At 41.1% G+C, this 16,984-nt stretch overlaps 3 protein-coding genes across 3 annotated transcripts in view; 2 read left to right on the top strand and 1 right to left on the bottom strand.

Moving 5' to 3' along the window:
* Positions 1–46: 46 nt before the first annotated feature.
* On the bottom strand, positions 47–1,017 carry LOC128732007 (NAD(P)H-hydrate epimerase). Its single transcript, XM_053825166.1, has 3 exons — positions 917–1,017; positions 671–826; positions 47–603 (listed from the first exon to the last, which is right to left on the bottom strand). The coding sequence occupies exons 1-3, from the start codon at positions 946–948 to the stop codon at positions 48–50; spliced, it is 744 nt and encodes a 247-aa protein (XP_053681141.1). The 5' UTR covers positions 949–1,017; the 3' UTR covers position 47.
* Positions 1,018–1,550: 533 nt separating this feature from the next.
* On the top strand, positions 1,551–2,570 carry LOC128730891 (cytochrome c oxidase subunit NDUFA4). Its single transcript, XM_053823978.1, has 3 exons — positions 1,551–1,696; positions 1,849–1,995; positions 2,149–2,570. The coding sequence occupies exons 1-3, from the start codon at positions 1,655–1,657 to the stop codon at positions 2,209–2,211; spliced, it is 252 nt and encodes an 83-aa protein (XP_053679953.1). The 5' UTR covers positions 1,551–1,654; the 3' UTR covers positions 2,212–2,570.
* Positions 2,571–7,025: 4,455 nt separating this feature from the next.
* LOC128732273 (unconventional myosin heavy chain 6) overlaps positions 7,026–16,984 on the top strand; it is a 32,271-nt gene continuing 22,312 nt past the window's right edge. The window contains exon 1 of the mRNA XM_053825458.1: positions 7,026–7,050. Coding sequence (XP_053681433.1) covers positions 7,026–7,050 — 25 coding nt within the window. The remainder of the gene's footprint in view (positions 7,051–16,984) is intronic.

The following is a 16,984-nucleotide window of genomic DNA, read 5'->3' as shown; positions in this document are numbered from 1 at the left end:
CCTTTAATTGCCTCGCCATGTGTTTTTTAAACCTCGATTCTTTGTGTTCAGCTAAGTCTGACAAACAGATCACGTCCCTGGTAGACGGGCAATTCCATCGAATATTTTTCTTCCAGCTTTTTCGGAACAAAACGTCCTCCAAGATAGTGTTTGGCGTTTAATAAGTGCTGTGCGCACATTTTAGGAGCAGTCAAAGAAATAAGGCAAGCCGGTTTAATATCACTCTTTGTTTGCGGGCCCAGCTCCACGTTCCAGCCGCTAGGAATGTCGATACTTGCAATGGGTATTTGAGACTGTTGCAAAACCTCCATAATTGGCATGAAAGAATCCCGTACGGGTGGTTTGAAACTGAACCCGAACAGGGCATCAACTATCAAACCGAATTCAGTTTCAACCCAAGCAGCTGCTGGGCATTCCGTTGACACAGTAATCCCCATAACTTCGGCCTGATGCTGCAAGTTTTTAAACAACTCCTTTTCCGTACGCTTTGGGTAGTACACGTAAGGCGCATAGTTCATCAAAGAAAGATGTCTTGCAGCAACCAACCCATCACCTCCATTATTTCCAGGTCCACAACAGATGAGCACTTTGTTACTTTTTAGACTGCAATGCAATCGACAAGATGTTAATTTGAGCAATAAATGCAAAAGGATTGTAATTTTTCACATACCTATCAGGAGCGTACGCATCGGCAATAGCGTGGGCACAGCTTAAACCAGCCAATTCCATTAACTGATCTACGCTGAACTTGTACTCATTGAACAGCTCTTCGTCAACACTTATCGCCTCTTGTTGGTTGAGATATCTCATCCTGTAAAGGCTATATCTGTTCAACCGATGGTAGAGCGACTTGTGTTGTATGAACAAAGTTCAATGAATTATAAATATATATAGGTACAAACAACAAAACACTTACATTATATGGCCTAATCGATCGTTTAATTCCATGCAACAACATAACCCGTTGTTTATTGTATCTTTCACTTACTTCATCAGGGTGTCGCAATCTAATATTAAGATACTATCAGACTGGGCTTTGTTTTTAAATATTTTAATAAATTAGCGTAGCTCTCTTGTTATTATCGAAAATAATATGCTTCTGTTTTATTTTGAATTTTCCGAATCGTCTTTGACAACTAAATTTGTATCAATCCCAACGGACAATATTTTATTTAACAAACCGTCTTACAATAAACTTATTATGCAGATTTACATGACCTGATTTTTTAACAATTTACCTTAAATAAGATCATTAATTTAACAGAACCACTCTAAAAGAGAAAATTATCATATCAATAAAATTCCGGATGTTCTATCTTTTGTTGCATTGATGCTCTCTTATCTTCGTTTGTAAATGTATACAATAGATAACAGATGCAAGTCTTCAACAAATCAAAAGAGATCTTTTGATGATTTATTGAATTAAATTTGAATCCATGATTTATTACGCTAAATGTAAAAAATCAATAATTTCAGTTCATAATCCCTCTTTCGATAACATTTAAAACTACGCCTACGTCAAAAACTGCGGACTGACACTGACGTTTTTTCTTAAGCTTTTCACTCTGGTTTTTCGCATTGTGTCGGGAAGAGAATTTTGGTGATCTGTGAATATTTCCTTCGTCTGTAAAAAGAATTATAAAATCCTAGCAAAATGCAGGGATTAACCATGGCTAGCTTGAAGAAAAACCCGGCGGTATGTATTCAACAAATTGTACTCCACATATTTCTCATTGATCGTTTTGTGTGGTTACGTCACAGTGTTGTTGAAGGAACAATTTTACGAATAAAAGTACCAACTATTTTGCTTTACCAAACTGATTGTCTTTTCCGATTTTGTTTGCAAAGCTTATCCCGCTTTACGTATGTATTGCGTTGGGTTCGGCCGGAGCCGTTTTCTACACGCTTCGTTTGGCATTGCGCAGCCCTGAAGTCACCTGGAGCCGTAAGAACAATCCGGAGCCGTGGGAGGAATTCAGGAACAAGCAGCATAAGGTGACCCTTCACGTTATGTAAAGTGGTGCATTCTAAAGCTCATCTTCGTCACCAGTCAGTGACGATACGCTATATTTACTAGAATGGCTGCTTAAAAATAGATCAAAATCCATTTTATGTTGTAAACAAACCTACTATTCCTTCTGTTCGCAGTTCTACTCTCCGGTCAGAGATTACTCCAACATTAGCAGCCCGGCACCGAAGTATACCGACTAAGTTCAGCAACAACATTGTCAGCTCTAGAAGCCGCCGGCTAGAATGGGGAAAGGTAACGCAATTCCTTAGCATCAATGTTGGTCGCGAACGGCCGGATCCCCTTAGTAGTGCAGATGTTTTTGCCATTTGAGCAAACCGCCAGAAAGTCTCAAAGGATAATAGCTTGATTGGAAAAAATTGGATCCTTAGCACAGCGAAAACTTTCCATCGGATGAACACCCTCCCAAAAGGAAATTGGTGCTTATTCTAGTTTGGTTGGCATTACAACTTCTTATTTGTAAATACGGTCCAATTCGTGTGGTAACCAGAATGAATTGCGCGGTTTAATAAAGTCTGCTGAATTTGACATCCAGTCTGGATATTGATGTTAAATGTTTATTTATATACGTTTTTCTAAATTAATTATTATTACATACCAGATGTGAAATATTTTCACTCATTGACAAGAACAATACAAATTCACCAACAAAATAATCAACTATAGTAAGAAGAAAATTATTTTATAGCATTACACTGGCCAGAGAATTTAATCTTTTCTTGTTATTTGTGCTATGCTTTAATTATAAGCGTAAGATAATTAATTTTCCATTAGTGATTAATTCGAAATGATTATACGCGAATGAAGTTATTTGCTTTATAATTATACAAACGGTAGATAAACAAACGTTGCATGTACATAAAAATGCGTTACAGGAATCTATATTATAGGATTTATATATAACAAAGATGGATATTGTTCGTTTATTTTAGAAAAACCCATCAAACCAACTATTTTTTTTTTCACTCCGTAAGGTTAAATGAAAAATATAAATAATCAATAATATATTGATTCAATGCATCTAAATAACTGATTCTTTTGTAGCTGAAAATGTTACTCGCTAATGCTGTGGTAATGCTTTTCAGAATCAATTATAATTTTTTGCTTACACATGAAAGCCAATGCGACAGCACGTCTTTGTAGCGGTTCCTCCTTTGTCCTTTTGCGCACACGAGACCTTACAAATTTCTAAAATCTATCTCTTGAAACTGCAGTTGAAAAGATTTTGTTAGCTTTGGACATAGCATGTCGTATGTAAGTACTGAAACTATAAATGTTTTGTATAGTTACAGCTGCCGAGTCATACAGTTTACATCGAGGGGATCCTCATACTGTAGAAGGGTAGGTTGTTTATGAATTGTTTTTCAGAAATTATTTCCTCTTTGTTTGTCAGATCTATTTCGTGATTCTTACCTTTAACTTGCTTTAGCATCACAAAAACCTTTTATTACATTTGTAATGCTCACCTTTAAAACATTACTTACGTTCTCTAAAGGGGACTGCAAATAGCGTTGTGGCATTTTAATATTACTTACGCGGTGTACGAATTTTGGGACAGAAATTATTCCGCTTTTATTTATTTATATCGTTTTATAAACAGGCTTCACATTTTCATGTCTTCAACTTCATAATTAATATAATGCAAACAAATATGTGGAATTCAAAAACACTCAGTAATATTTTAATCGCATTTTGACAATTTTGTATGATTTCATCAACTTTAAAATTAATATAATGTGAATATATAAGTGTATAGATGTCAAAACCCTTCATTGATCATTTTATCATATTTCAATAGTTCTGACTACTCAGGAGATTAATCCTTAGCCAATTCTGGTCTTGATACTACGTAACTCTACGTACTCTACGGCTCCGTAAGAGTTTGGCACATTATTCTTAATTTCTACGGTGATGATAACGTACACATCGATTTTTGTTTTTGCGATTCCAGATTCCCGAGTGTTTAATTCTTGGATATCTTTCCATCATGGGTTCTGTTGGCATTGGATAGACATGCTGATGGTAATACATTGCCGATGCATACATTTCATGGTGTGGTGCTTGTATGTACGTTACCATTGGCACATGAGCCATCAAAGGAACATACTGCATGGGGAACGACACGTGTGTTCCAGACTGGACCATGACTCCCAAAAACTGCCCTGAAGATAATGGCGCCAGTTGTATTGTCTGGTGTGAATACGTAGTTGTGTACCATGCCAATGGTTGTAAGGCGATGGGAACAACACTTGGATATACCCATTCGCCAGGGTGACCTACACAAAAATACGGAATACTCGTATGGATGTCATTGTAGAGAATGCGCCAAAACGTACAGTCGGGGTGCACTAGAACACTCCAGTATCTTGAGACAGAGACTACCATAATTACAGGAACCTCACCAAAGTACTCATTGCTAACTGGAAACAAACCACGAGGATTTGGGCTGCAAAAGAAACAGTGGAAATGTGAAGATTTAATTTTCGATTGGTTTGAAAGCGTCATTTATTTCCATTCTTCGCCCACAATGAAATACATACCAATACATTTGAAGAGACATTTCCCAGCCCAACTATGTACCGAACAAAATCCGCTTCGGAGAATGAACCGAATCTAACCTAAAATTGCATGACGTACAGATTACTTACTTTTTATATTCACATACAAAAAATAAATTTAACATGTTCGTATGACTATATTAAGATTAATAAAGTTTACAATCACTAAGATTAGAGAGAGTTTACAATCACTAACAAATATAGCTTAATAATTTAAAGCTAAGAAAAACTGTGCGTAGCACGTGTAATTTTTCTATCTATACTTTCAGGATATTGTGCCGGTTAGAAATTAATTTATGGATTCATACTTTATGTTGCACCAAAAATCTAAATACTCAACCATTAAACATACAATTCTGAAATATTACTGAGTTGATACTCTGCTCTTAACACTGTACTGTGTAAATTTGGAATGGGTCTTAGAAACATCAGCTATCACGGGTCTTTAGAAATGTTCCTAGAAATATTCTCGATCTACATGACATGTGTGAACAATGAAAATTTGAATAAATTTTAAGGGTGTTTCTACTACGAAATTAACGACGATCGGGAACGGTTATGTTTGGATCTCTTATGTCACTATTATGTGTTCAAATCAACCAGTACATGTTATAATTTTCTAGAATGATACGTAGTCGTACTACGTGCAATTTATATTCATAAATGATCTTAATATGTGATTATCATTCATCCACATTGTATAAGGAGTAGAAAGCATATTATTTCGACCTTATGTAGATCTACTGGTGCATTCATATTAGTCCATATAGATCATATTTTTTAGCTTACATTACAGACTTAGTTGATTTTTTTTTTTTCATCATATGAGATACGTGGTAATGTACGAACATTTTTTATAATAAACAAATGAATTATGGCACAATAAGGGCTTTAACTATTTTAATGATAAAATTAAAAATATGAGGCAAATGTATATCTATACCATGTCGCTGTCATTACTGGACCAGATGAGAAATGACAATCCAAACGCCAAAACAAAATATAAAATCATTAGTTCTGAATCCCTCGAAGACGTCGGACGCATTTTGCTGGTGCTCTCGCTCTTCGAAGGAATTGCTTAAGGTACATTTTTCGTTGAGAAAACCTTATGCTAATAAAATCGAATAGCAAATGCTAGGAAAAACAGGCAAAACAAAAGCGAGTTGCCGAAACAGTACAGAAAAGACAATGTGTGAGAATCTTTTCGCTACCTGAGCAAAGTGAAGTGGATAAACCGGCAGTCGGCCGGTGATTGAGTGATAGCAAATTAAAATGAAATAATTTTGAAATACTTATGAATCGACCTAGCGTGTGTGATGTGATAGTAAAAGTGATCGTCTCTGCACACAATATTTGAATTGCATCGAGAAGAGCCTTCGCTGATGTGATGTAAAAATTCGCAATTTCCCGAGAAAGAAGCTACAAAAGCAAGGTGCTGAAATGCAAGGATAATAACGACCAAAAAAGCCTAATTCAATCTTATCTAGTAATCGTTAGCTTCAAAATTTATACCAGTCCATAAAACGCCAACACCCATTTTAAGCACTAGTCGCATAAACAAGGCGTTTCTGTTTCGTTTTTCCCCGTTGACGACACAGGCAGGCGCACCATGTCGCTGCTTGAAGTAAATTGCTCAGAACATCAGAAATTGCTCAGAGGAAAACATGCAACTAACAGGAAGTCGGCTATTTGATAAGGAAATCAAAGCAATCGTGCTATTTGCAGCAGTGTCGCTTTGGGCGTAACCTAGCAACGTGTGCGAAGGGAGTCTACTCGCAGACCTAGCTCTAAGGAGCGAGGGATGAAAAAGGATAGTTGTGGAAAAGGAAATAGCGTTCCTATCGCAGGAAGTGCAATGTTAACATAGTGAAAAGAATAAAGCACAAGGCTTTATAGCAGGTTTTGTAAAAGGAAATTATCAAATCCAATCATACCATCGTGAAAACGAATTTTGTGCGATATCCTTTTGCGTCAAGGTAGGGCTTGGCCGTTGTCATTTTTCAAAGAGAGTGTTGCTACAAAATGTGTGTTCATGTGTTTGCGCGAAAGTGTGCCGTTTCGATATGTATACGATAGCAGTACGCTTTTGTGTGAGTAAGTAGAATCGTGTGTGAGCTGCACCTTGGTGCGCACAATATGCGGGGTTGTCGCTACTGCTCCAGGACCATTATCAACGCCAGACAGTCGTCCTGCAGCCTAGCCGAGTCGACCAACTACCCAACGTTCACCAACACAAACGCATAGATCCTTGCTGGAGAGACTACAGCTCACCAAAGGGCTTCGAAACATAAGACCAACGGAGGAAATCTAGTATTCCCTGCTAGGGGAAAAGTGGTGCATTGTATTGTTACAGAATTGGATAATATAACAAATCACCTCACTCGCCGCTGATCGGTTGATATCTTTCCTGCTGCAGTACAAGGATAAAATCAACAAACATGGCCGTTCCAGTGTTTCTCGAAGGTATGTTTTCCATCGATGATGCAAGACAGTGTTATTGAGAAAGAGAAGAAGGTTTATGTTTAAACGAAAATCTACGCAAAAAAGCCATTTCACGAACTGGCCTCTTCTGGTCACGATTTTAAACAGCATATTGTTCTAATTATTGATCTCTAACTGTCCAGACGGCATTAGATAATGCTATCATCGGCATCAGATGCCACAAAAGGCAAAATTTGTTATGGCTTTAAGGCTTGCCCATCAAAATTCCAATACTGGGTGAAAAGTGTAAATACTAATAAAAAAATCAAGATAGATAAATCAAAATAAAATACACTCCCTAGTACCATTGAGACATGCACGACTCACACATCTGAGCAGTCTCGATGGCATGCTGAATCAACTTCGTCCTTTTTTGGTTATTTCTCTGTATTGCGCGTGTCAGTTTTATCTCTTTCTCAGGCACATTTTCCGACAGCTCCTGCCTATTATCGCCTCACGTGGTCTCAGGTGCACCTTTTGTACACAAACTAGGCTCGGCCGTGTTTGTTGTGCGTTCCTCGGCGGTCGATCTGCCTTTCGTTGTTGGGCTTCTTTTTTTTGCTTTCGCATGGGATGTCACGGTTGGCCAGCCGTTCTGGGCCGCTGTCGACCGTATCCAGGTGGATATTATCGCGTTTTGATAAAGCTGACCTTGTTGACTGGGAAAGTCTTCTTACGATCTGCTTTTTACTAGCCTACTTCTTTTCAATCCGCAATCGTTTGCCTCGTGGATGTTTGTAAAAGGGAAGAGCAAAATTCTAACCGGTCAGAAGTGAGTCACAACAAAGGTGGTTAAGAACACATTTCTATTTTCAAAATTGACTAACTTTTTATGCCGGAGGAAACCAAACTCATCATCAATTAATTTCCTCTATTTTGCAACTGGTTTATCGGCGTTACTAGCCGGAACAGGAACCATAAACATGGAGTATTAGGTGGAAGCAGGCATGGAGCGTGCCAACAGTAGATTGAGGAAGACTTCTGTTATGGTGTTGGATAGTTTAACGTTCAACATTTTGCCTTTCCACCAAAATTCACAGCCCTGGGTCCTTATCTTTTTTCGACTGCGGGACGAACCAGGGAATAAAGTGGAATATGTAATTGAATTTTAATTTGAAATTTTTCATCCTCTAAAAAAAGGCTTTTGTTTAAAGATGATTTTTTTTAAAAGTTTATTGTAGCTGTTCGTGAATTTTATTTGACCAAATCAGCGTAGATAAACTATGTAGATTATATACATAAGCTTACTGTCGTATATTTTGACATCAGTTCTTTTCTGTTTGGAACCAACAAGGTGCACAATTTTTTGTCTGCGTAGTTTAAATATATAAGACCCCATATAATGTGTCCAATTAACTCGGTGGCAAATTTTCTATTGAATTCAGCCCACAAACAATGAAGTATCCCCTGTGGAGCAGGAACAATGAATGTTTTTTCGGACATGTCGGATTGGTCAGAAGGAAAATAATAAAAAATGCCGCGCAATATATTTGAATTATTCGGTTGCACTCATCGTTTCCGGAAGAACGTAGACATGTTAAATATTCATCATTAAACTCTTTCGATGGGTTATATCTTGGTCGTCATTCGGTGCGTGTATGTTCATGTTGGCTCTTTCATTCTTGTTAGCTTATTCCAAGAATGTTGCCTGCAATATCGTATAATGCACTTTGCTTCCCGTGAAGCATGAGCGATGTGCAACGTGCAGGCCCAGCGACCGATGGATAAATAAACACCATGCCGGAAGCAATAAATTTGCGTGCAAAGTGCAACGTTGTGAAGATGGTAGATCGTTCCACGCCGCTGGTGGTTCTTCTGCTTCTCAAAACATGCATTACTGGATTAAGTGCATCGAGAGCAAATAAGCATCGGAAATCAAAAGGTTCGATGTGTGAGCAGCTGAAAGGATTTTAAAAAGCCTATTCCATATGCACTTCACACGTATCATGCGTACCCAGCAAGGCAGCAGCTGGTTTTCACTGGGAAAAGGAAAATCCCATCCAACCCGACCGTCACAAACACACACAAACTTACAAGGTAGCGATGTGCAATAGTGTTAGGCTCGTTCGCTTTCAGAGGACCAATTTCAGGTTCGGGGCAACTCCTTGCTGCCCAGCAACACAGCCGCAGCTTTTACACACACATCAATACGCGTGTCCCAACGAAGAGGGCACGTGCGCATGCACGCGTTTACCATCCCTATGACGTAGGGTTTTGCGGGGCAGCTGTCAAATGGTTGGAAACAGATAGCATCGTCCAGCAAGAAAACGAATGCCACACCACCCGTTAAATACAAATAAACAGTTTTCTCGCCTGCACAACCACCACCGCCTTCTTCAGCTGCGAGGGAACCGTCAGGATGGCTCTGGGCCAAGGACCAAGCGCAGACGGATGAATATTGAATCCTTTTTTCTCCCCGTATGCTTATTTAAATTTTCGAGAATGAAGATGGGATGTAAACATTTGGAACCAACAATAAAACAACCCTTTGTTCGAATCGAATTTCATTGATATTGACGCAAACCTTCCATTTAAATCTTTCATATACTAAACAAAAAGGTGGATTATTCAGAGAGCCCAAAAGTCAACCATGTTAAACTGATCAAAAGTATAAAAAAAGATATAAAAAAAGAAAAAGTGTGTACAAGAGAACAAAAAAAATTGTAATGGATGAATCATGATTGTCAAAATGCACGCAATAGGGATATGCTAAGGCACATTGTTAACGTATAGAAGCTCGATAAGTTTCACAAAAAAGGACGACAGTTTAGCTAGTGTACTGGTAACATGCCAACGGATGTAGCAGTACCTGGGAATCAAGTTGAAGCCTCACAAGGAATGCTTTTAAAATAATTGTTCTAAAAATGTGTGGAGCAATTTTTTTCCCAAATAATTATATGAAATTAATTTCCCTAATCGTTAGGCTTTGTTATGTTTTTATTTAATTGGTTGATTTTCGATGCAAAAATTCGAATTATCCAATCACAATCGATGATTTTTTAAAACTAAAATTTTGCTGCACTGCAACGCTGTCGAGCGATGCGTATATGCTGATGAATAGGGAATCTCTTGGTAAACTGAATATTGCTTCATCGGCGTTCACGCACCATAAATATACAACGACGAAACACCCGATAGCGTTATAATATCCTGGGTGGAGATGTGTTATCCCTTAGGTTCCTGACCTTTCCATACATAATTTTGCGATACTTACTATTGTAACGCAATATGACAGGAGCTACCCTTGTGTATTAGGCATTCAATGCGTTTTTCCCACATGGGAAAGCACGACTTTCGTTATCGACCGATATAATTTGCTGCAACCTCGTTGCAACTGATAATGGCGATTTCTTATAAGGCTGTTGAACCTAAGCCAAGCTGTGTAAGAATCAGGTGTGGTCGGCAAGTAAGCCACCGCGGAGTTGATAACACCCTTTTGGAGGATTTATGAGATAGCTTAGCACGTAGTTCATTCGTCCTTCGCACGCAATCTAATCGGTGATATCGGGAACGTATGCCATGCCTATAATGATTATGGCAATTGTTATATTTATGGAGCAGTCCGCGAGGTTAATTGGCATATATTTTACGTTTTTCTTTAAAGAATGAGTCGCAGGGATATCCTTTATTGGTCGTTTCGCCAGAAGACCACCTAGACACATGGTAGCACATGGTGCGCCAGCGTTTAAAAGTTATAGGCCTCTATCATATCATAGATAGCTATCCACACATGGCATTCCACACAATGTGTGGACAATTGTTCAGCGTGATTTATTGAACTGGACCACCGACGTATGGCAAAAACATAGAAAACAAGCGACCACAGCCTTCCACAACCTCTATAGAGATAGAGATTGTTATTCCATATACTTTATTTAGCTGTTGTCGCTTGGCAAGTGTTCCAAGGAAACCGGTGCTTTTATGGTACTCTAAGCAAATGCACATTTTTATGCTCTGCACATCTGGGTGGTTTGTGTGAGGCCACCTGCACGATGCACTACAATGTTGTGCTTAGGGTGGATAGGAGTCCTTCTAGTTTCTTTTACTGGCTCCCACCCAGCTGGATCGTGCATTGAGCGCTCCATCCAGGAGCGGCAATTTTATTATGCCATCATGAGCGTACAGAGAGCCAGCCGGCTCAGCTAAGGGATCGGGTCGTGATCAAAATCAGCAACACTTTGTCCGCGGCATTTCCTCGGCACACGGAAGCGCAACCATATGGAGTTCGCGTCTGGAAACCGAAAACTTCCTTCAACGGGTCCTTACATGCTTAGTGCTTTGCCGGTGCCAATTAATCATGCAATAAATTTGCCAACGAAGCCGGTTTCAGTAGGAACAGTACCATACTGCCACCCAACAATGATTCGCCTAGCGGGGCTTGAATGACGATCAGTAGGGTGTCAAGTGTCGATACCTGCTTGATGAAGCCGTAAATTATGGGTCTCGATCGCTTGTTATCATCTAAAAGGCTCAATAATTGAAATATTACATTTTTCTAGACGCTTTCATTTATCTAAATCTGGCATATTTCAGAGCAATGTGGTGTATAGTAGGTGTTTCGATGACGGTGGCGGCAGTGGCTACCGTGCTAGAGCCGGTTAAACACGATTTAACGACAAACCGTGGCTTTAATTGCGCCCGGCAAACACTTTGCTAATCTCCCTCCACTAACCTCTAGCCTGGGCCGCGCGTCCTTCTCAACGACAACTCCACGTCCTGGCCGCAACCAGCTCGACTTCCCGTAATAATGCTTGAACCCGCACCCGTCCGGAGGTGTGGGTGTGACCAGATAAGAAGTTGTCGGATTTCTCAGGTCTCAGGATTGAACCCAAAACAACGGGGCACGCGAGTGGCCAATCTCTTTCTTCTTCGCCTGCTTCGATACCAACCGATCCGGAGGCGGTGGCCTGAGCTGGAACGCATTCCGCCGAATGCAGTCGTTGTAGCAGGCCCGGACTTATCAGTACACAGGCTGCACTTGGCCTCGGTGTGCTGCGGCTTTCGAAGAAAAAGGCGTGGGGAATGGAATCGTACCCGCCCTGGTCGCGATGTATATTTTTTTTCTAATTACCTTCAACAGGTCAAAATTTGTGCTGCCCTTCACCGTGCTTAGAACGGACGCGGTGCAAGTCCGAGTTGCGCTAGATTGTGGAACTGCCCGCCTTTTGCTCGAACGCGACTTGGGCGTTGCGGCAGCAACCGCGAAAGCGCTCGCCCAATCGTGATTTATGAAGTTTTGCTAAAAATTTGTCCCTAATTGGTTCGGGGCGGTTTTGCGGGAGCGATCGGGCACGATTCTCGATGCAGAAGCTGATCGTTGGGACTGATGGTGGGGGCTTGACGAAACGGAACGTGTCGAGAGGACAGATTGGTTTTTCCTCTGGCGAACCGTGTTCTAAGAAAAGTGTTTTTTGTTCCTCAGGGGTTTGCCACAAATCAACGAAAGACATGTTGGTTTATCTGAAGGAGAAAGGATATAGACACCAGCACCATTGAGCCTGATCTGGTTCAAAGCCACGTTCTACGATTATTTCCGTTCACTGTAACATATGTGTAATGTAATGTCGCTTGCACAACCAGTTTTAATTCAATCTCGAGAAACTTTAACTTTTTCCATCGTATCTATATGGTGTTGTGATGCTTTCATTGCAGTTTGCTAAATGATGCGTTAGTTACTTGTTGCTTTCGTGATTCACGTTTCTCTTGCTGTTAACTGGGGTACGGTTGCTAAGTAATACTTCCTTTCCAGCCCTATAATGAACTTTTGTACGGTAGTTGTTTGCAATCAATTAGCGAGACGCTCCTGTTTCGTTTTGCTACCGTATCCCGAAGCTAGGTCATGTTTTCTTTTTGACTTATTCATGAAGAAGCTGGTGAATGGAGGAATAGCCGTAATCGAAAGGGGAAATAACCGGATTTGTTTCGAACCAACGTTCAATGGAATAAAATCATTTTGAACTGGAACGAGGTAATAATGTCATCATGGAAATATTTCGTTCAAGTTCCGTTTTTTCTCCTATTTAAACCTTACCCAGATTACGAAACCCAGCTACGGTTGGATGTTATATTTGCCTTTTCCGAGGCACCCCGAATATCAATCACTTCCTTGCGTCGTACCCTGCTGGTGAGAGAGAAAGGGTACGGCGTGACCGACAAGTTCCACTTACGTAAATTCCACGCGACACCTCATTCATTTGTGGTCGCGTAATAGCCTGGGAATACACGACGATAGACATACTGGTGCTGACTCACCACCGGAATCGCGAAATCGTGCCGCGCAAACATGGGAACATGGGTCCGTCCCCGATATTGGCCAGTGACCATCTTCTCCACCGTGACTCGTACACGCAACAAAGCCACACAAAAACTGGCTTGAAACAGGAGTCAATTTGTTGTCCTCTTTGCCCGCACGGGTGGGCAGAACGTTATGAAGAATCCATGTGTGAGGAACGAATTTCTTTCCAGCATTGGGGACATGTGTGGAAATGGTAATGCGTAGGGCTTGAAACAACACATGGTAAACATATTGATGGGATTCCCTTGTTGTTTTCTTTTTGTTCCCGCATTGCCGAACGATTTGATTGAAGTATCAGGCTGCCGAAACAAAGAACTTCCAAAAAATTAGCTGCTTTTTGTATTCGCTTGCATCATTCGTTGGGTTGTTGAAACCACAATTCTTCGCTCTTCACAGCGCGCCTGTTTAAAATTATGCAACTTTGCGTTCTTAAATAGGCTTTTACAAATGTATTTATGATGTCAAAAAATGTGACATCATGTGTACAATGATTTGCTAACACATTCGTAGTATACATGTACCATAAATGTTCTGTGTTTTTGTAAATAGCGTGTTCCCTTATTTATTAACTTAAATTGATTGTTTGTTTTAAGATTGAAGCCTCTTGCTTATTGTGCTACACTTTGCGTTTACCGAAAGCTCAATAAAGTCCAATCGCTCGAAAAGAAACCCTTACTCTACCGATAGTTTCATTAGTATCCTTTCACCTAGAAGTGGAAAAAGGGCTTGTCATAGGCCAGGGAATAGTGTTCCCTCGCTGCGCCTAGCAGTTATAGAAAGACTTGCTGCAAAAGGGTAGGTCAAAGGAATTAGTCGTTCAGTGTGGGAATGGTCGTGCACAATCCGGAAGTGTGCAACATTGTGGTTTGTCTTTCTACATTTGTCAGGCTGCATATGATCGTGTGTTTACTCCCGGATTGGTGTCTGGGCCACTTTCTACAGAATGATTTCCTTATGTAAAGTTCACGGTCAATAGTCATCAAACAGGAGTTTCGTCTAATGGAGAGTTCCTTCTATGTTGACAAGTGTCTGTTAGCATCAAGGTTTGGTTGGCTTTACATAACCTTTGGGGCCAATCTGCGCCTCCAGCAGCGTACAAGTTCATCATAATGAATGCTAAGTAATTCCGGCTAGAGGTCGTCGTCGATCATTGAAACAATATGGAATGTTTCTTTCCGGCATTTGATATGTTTTGAAAACTTGTTTTATACCTTGCTTGCTTAGAACCTTCGCAGACCGGATCGACATAATCGGGGAAGGCACCATCTGCTCTAATCGTTCGTTGCTATTTGATCAAATGCTAGGGATGTCTGTTCACGCGTGCACATACGACTGGGGGGTATCTAGCACGATCATTATTCCACTCTGTGCGTGACTCGGAAACAGCATTATTTTTATTATTATTATTAGCTTCAGATCTCCATATATCAGAAAACTTGTTTTTAGCTACAATGCTATGAAAAATATATGCAATTGAATGCGATTGAGGCAAACAAACTCAATTGTTTCTTAATGTTGCAAATCATTTTCAAGCTTTAAATAACAGACGAAACTTGCTGGATATATTTATCCTCCTGAAACGAGAATGGGTTTCTTCACTGGCCAACCACTTTCAAAATTTAAATGCTGAAGGACGCCTAATGGAAGCAACACCCGACAGACGAAAACTAATCGACCGTAAGAGGATTGAGGCAAGCGCAACATAATTACCTCTATCACGCAAGCGGTCCGATTAAATTCCTAATTCCTTCGATAAGCAAATGTTTTCTGCTACACCTGCCCGTGAATAGTCAATTCAGGGGTGCTGATGCCATGCATCATCTCGACGTTGTATAGGATTTGATGGAGCGCATCTAACATATAATGAAACGACGTAGGAGCGGTGGTGTCTTGGAGCATTGAAGAAACTAATATTGCTCAATGGCAAGCAGTTTTCTCTTCGAAAAGCGTTAAAGACCCTATTAAAGCGATGTGTTTTAAATCTCTCGATGTACACGAATATAATGTTTTGAAAGTTCAGTATGGGCGCGTTGACCATTTCTATCGACAGTGTAGAAGAAATAAAATTCCCTCAGCACAATTCATTACGTTCGTGGTACAACAGGGTGGCGTTCAATCTCGCCTTTCATAAATCCAGCTGACCGTATCATTTGGAGCGTATCGTTCCATATTTTACGTCCTAAATTATGCTCCTAAAATGTCAACCACATGGCGACCCAGGTGTCAGCACCTTTTCGTCAGGACGGTCACCTTTCGAGCGTGGGCTCTTTTTTCCACTCGTCGCTTATTTGCTGACGACGTTGGGCGCCGTCTTACCCTTCACTCCATACCTCCGTCGCAATGTCCTTCCCCTCAAACTTGCTTCCTTCGCCACAGACCTAACGCACTGTGGGAGCGCTTGCGGTTGTACCTCGTTTATCAACCTCTGGCCGGATAAAGGATTCAAAAGTGTGACCCATTGCGGATCGGGGACTGCTACCAGCGGATGGTCGAAGCAAAAACCCGCCAACGACTATTTATGGATCCGTTTGTAGCAATTTATGTCGCATAATTGAATCTAATCGCAACCGGGGCCACATTCGCCCGCGCGTATGGTTGATCACTTGGGTCAATTAATTTCGAGCCCGATAGGAACGGGAGAGACCACAAGCTCTTACGGCGCCTGTCCATTGAGCGGTCCGCCAGCTGGCTTGGCACCTCAGAATCGGTCAGTGGTGTATAGCTGGAAAGTTTCCCATGTTCCTAAATTCCAAGGACCTCCCGGAGAGAAGTGCTGGATCTGGCCTGGCTGCCGATAACAGATTATTATCTGTGACCCACCCTAAACCGAAGCACGCCCTCTTGGTTCTAGCTGTCGAACCGAAATCATGAATTTCTGGGCTTGTCCTCTGTTCCTAACCTCGACACAACTCCCTCTTAGGTTGGCTAGGAGTGGGCGTAACGTGCGTGTTCCGAAAGCTCGCCCATAAACTACTCGGAACAGCTGCCGTGAACGATTTTGATTGACACGTCTCTGCGCTACCGTTGGCACGGTTCAGGGGGCTCGTTATCTAATTCTCGCTGTAAATTCTCGCCGGAATTCCTTGAGTACAAGAAGTAGAGCCTGGAGCTGTAAAAGCCTTTGTACTCTGGTGCTGGCCGCGATTTTTCGCTTCACGCGCAGTAGGGAACCTCGTAGACAGCGTTGCGGTTGCCTCAGTGCTTAGTGAAGAAAGCAATCTCTATCATTCGACGAAGGGCTGTAGAGGTCCGCCCCAGGGCGGTGGCTGTCCGTCAATTCGCTGGGCAGGGTATGCATTATTAGCCGATTGCGCGCGCTCGCTTGTCATGCTCGAGCCGTGTTGCGATTTCGCGGAGTGATATATGCGCTAGGATCGGTCTTGCTGACACGAACACCGTGCCACAATGTAATGTTTCATGCCTCTAAGGAACACGCTAAAGTCAACACTCCGTACACATCAATCGAATCCGATCAAATGTAACTGATGCCGGTCAATGCTTGGGAAAGCGTTCCTTTTTTATCTGTTAAAAGGATACGCGCGTGTACCGGGCTTCGGTTTGAGGAAGCTACTGTTCAAGATCAAGGTTGTCGGCGAAGCTGATCGAAGGGGGGATCAGTGC

Source organism: Anopheles nili, chromosome 2, assembly GCF_943737925.1.
Source record: "Anopheles nili chromosome 2, idAnoNiliSN_F5_01, whole genome shotgun sequence".
NCBI lineage: Eukaryota > Metazoa > Arthropoda > Insecta > Diptera > Culicidae > Anopheles > Anopheles nili.
Note: the sequence above shows the minus strand (reverse complement) of the source record. Positions and strands in the feature narration are given on the sequence as shown.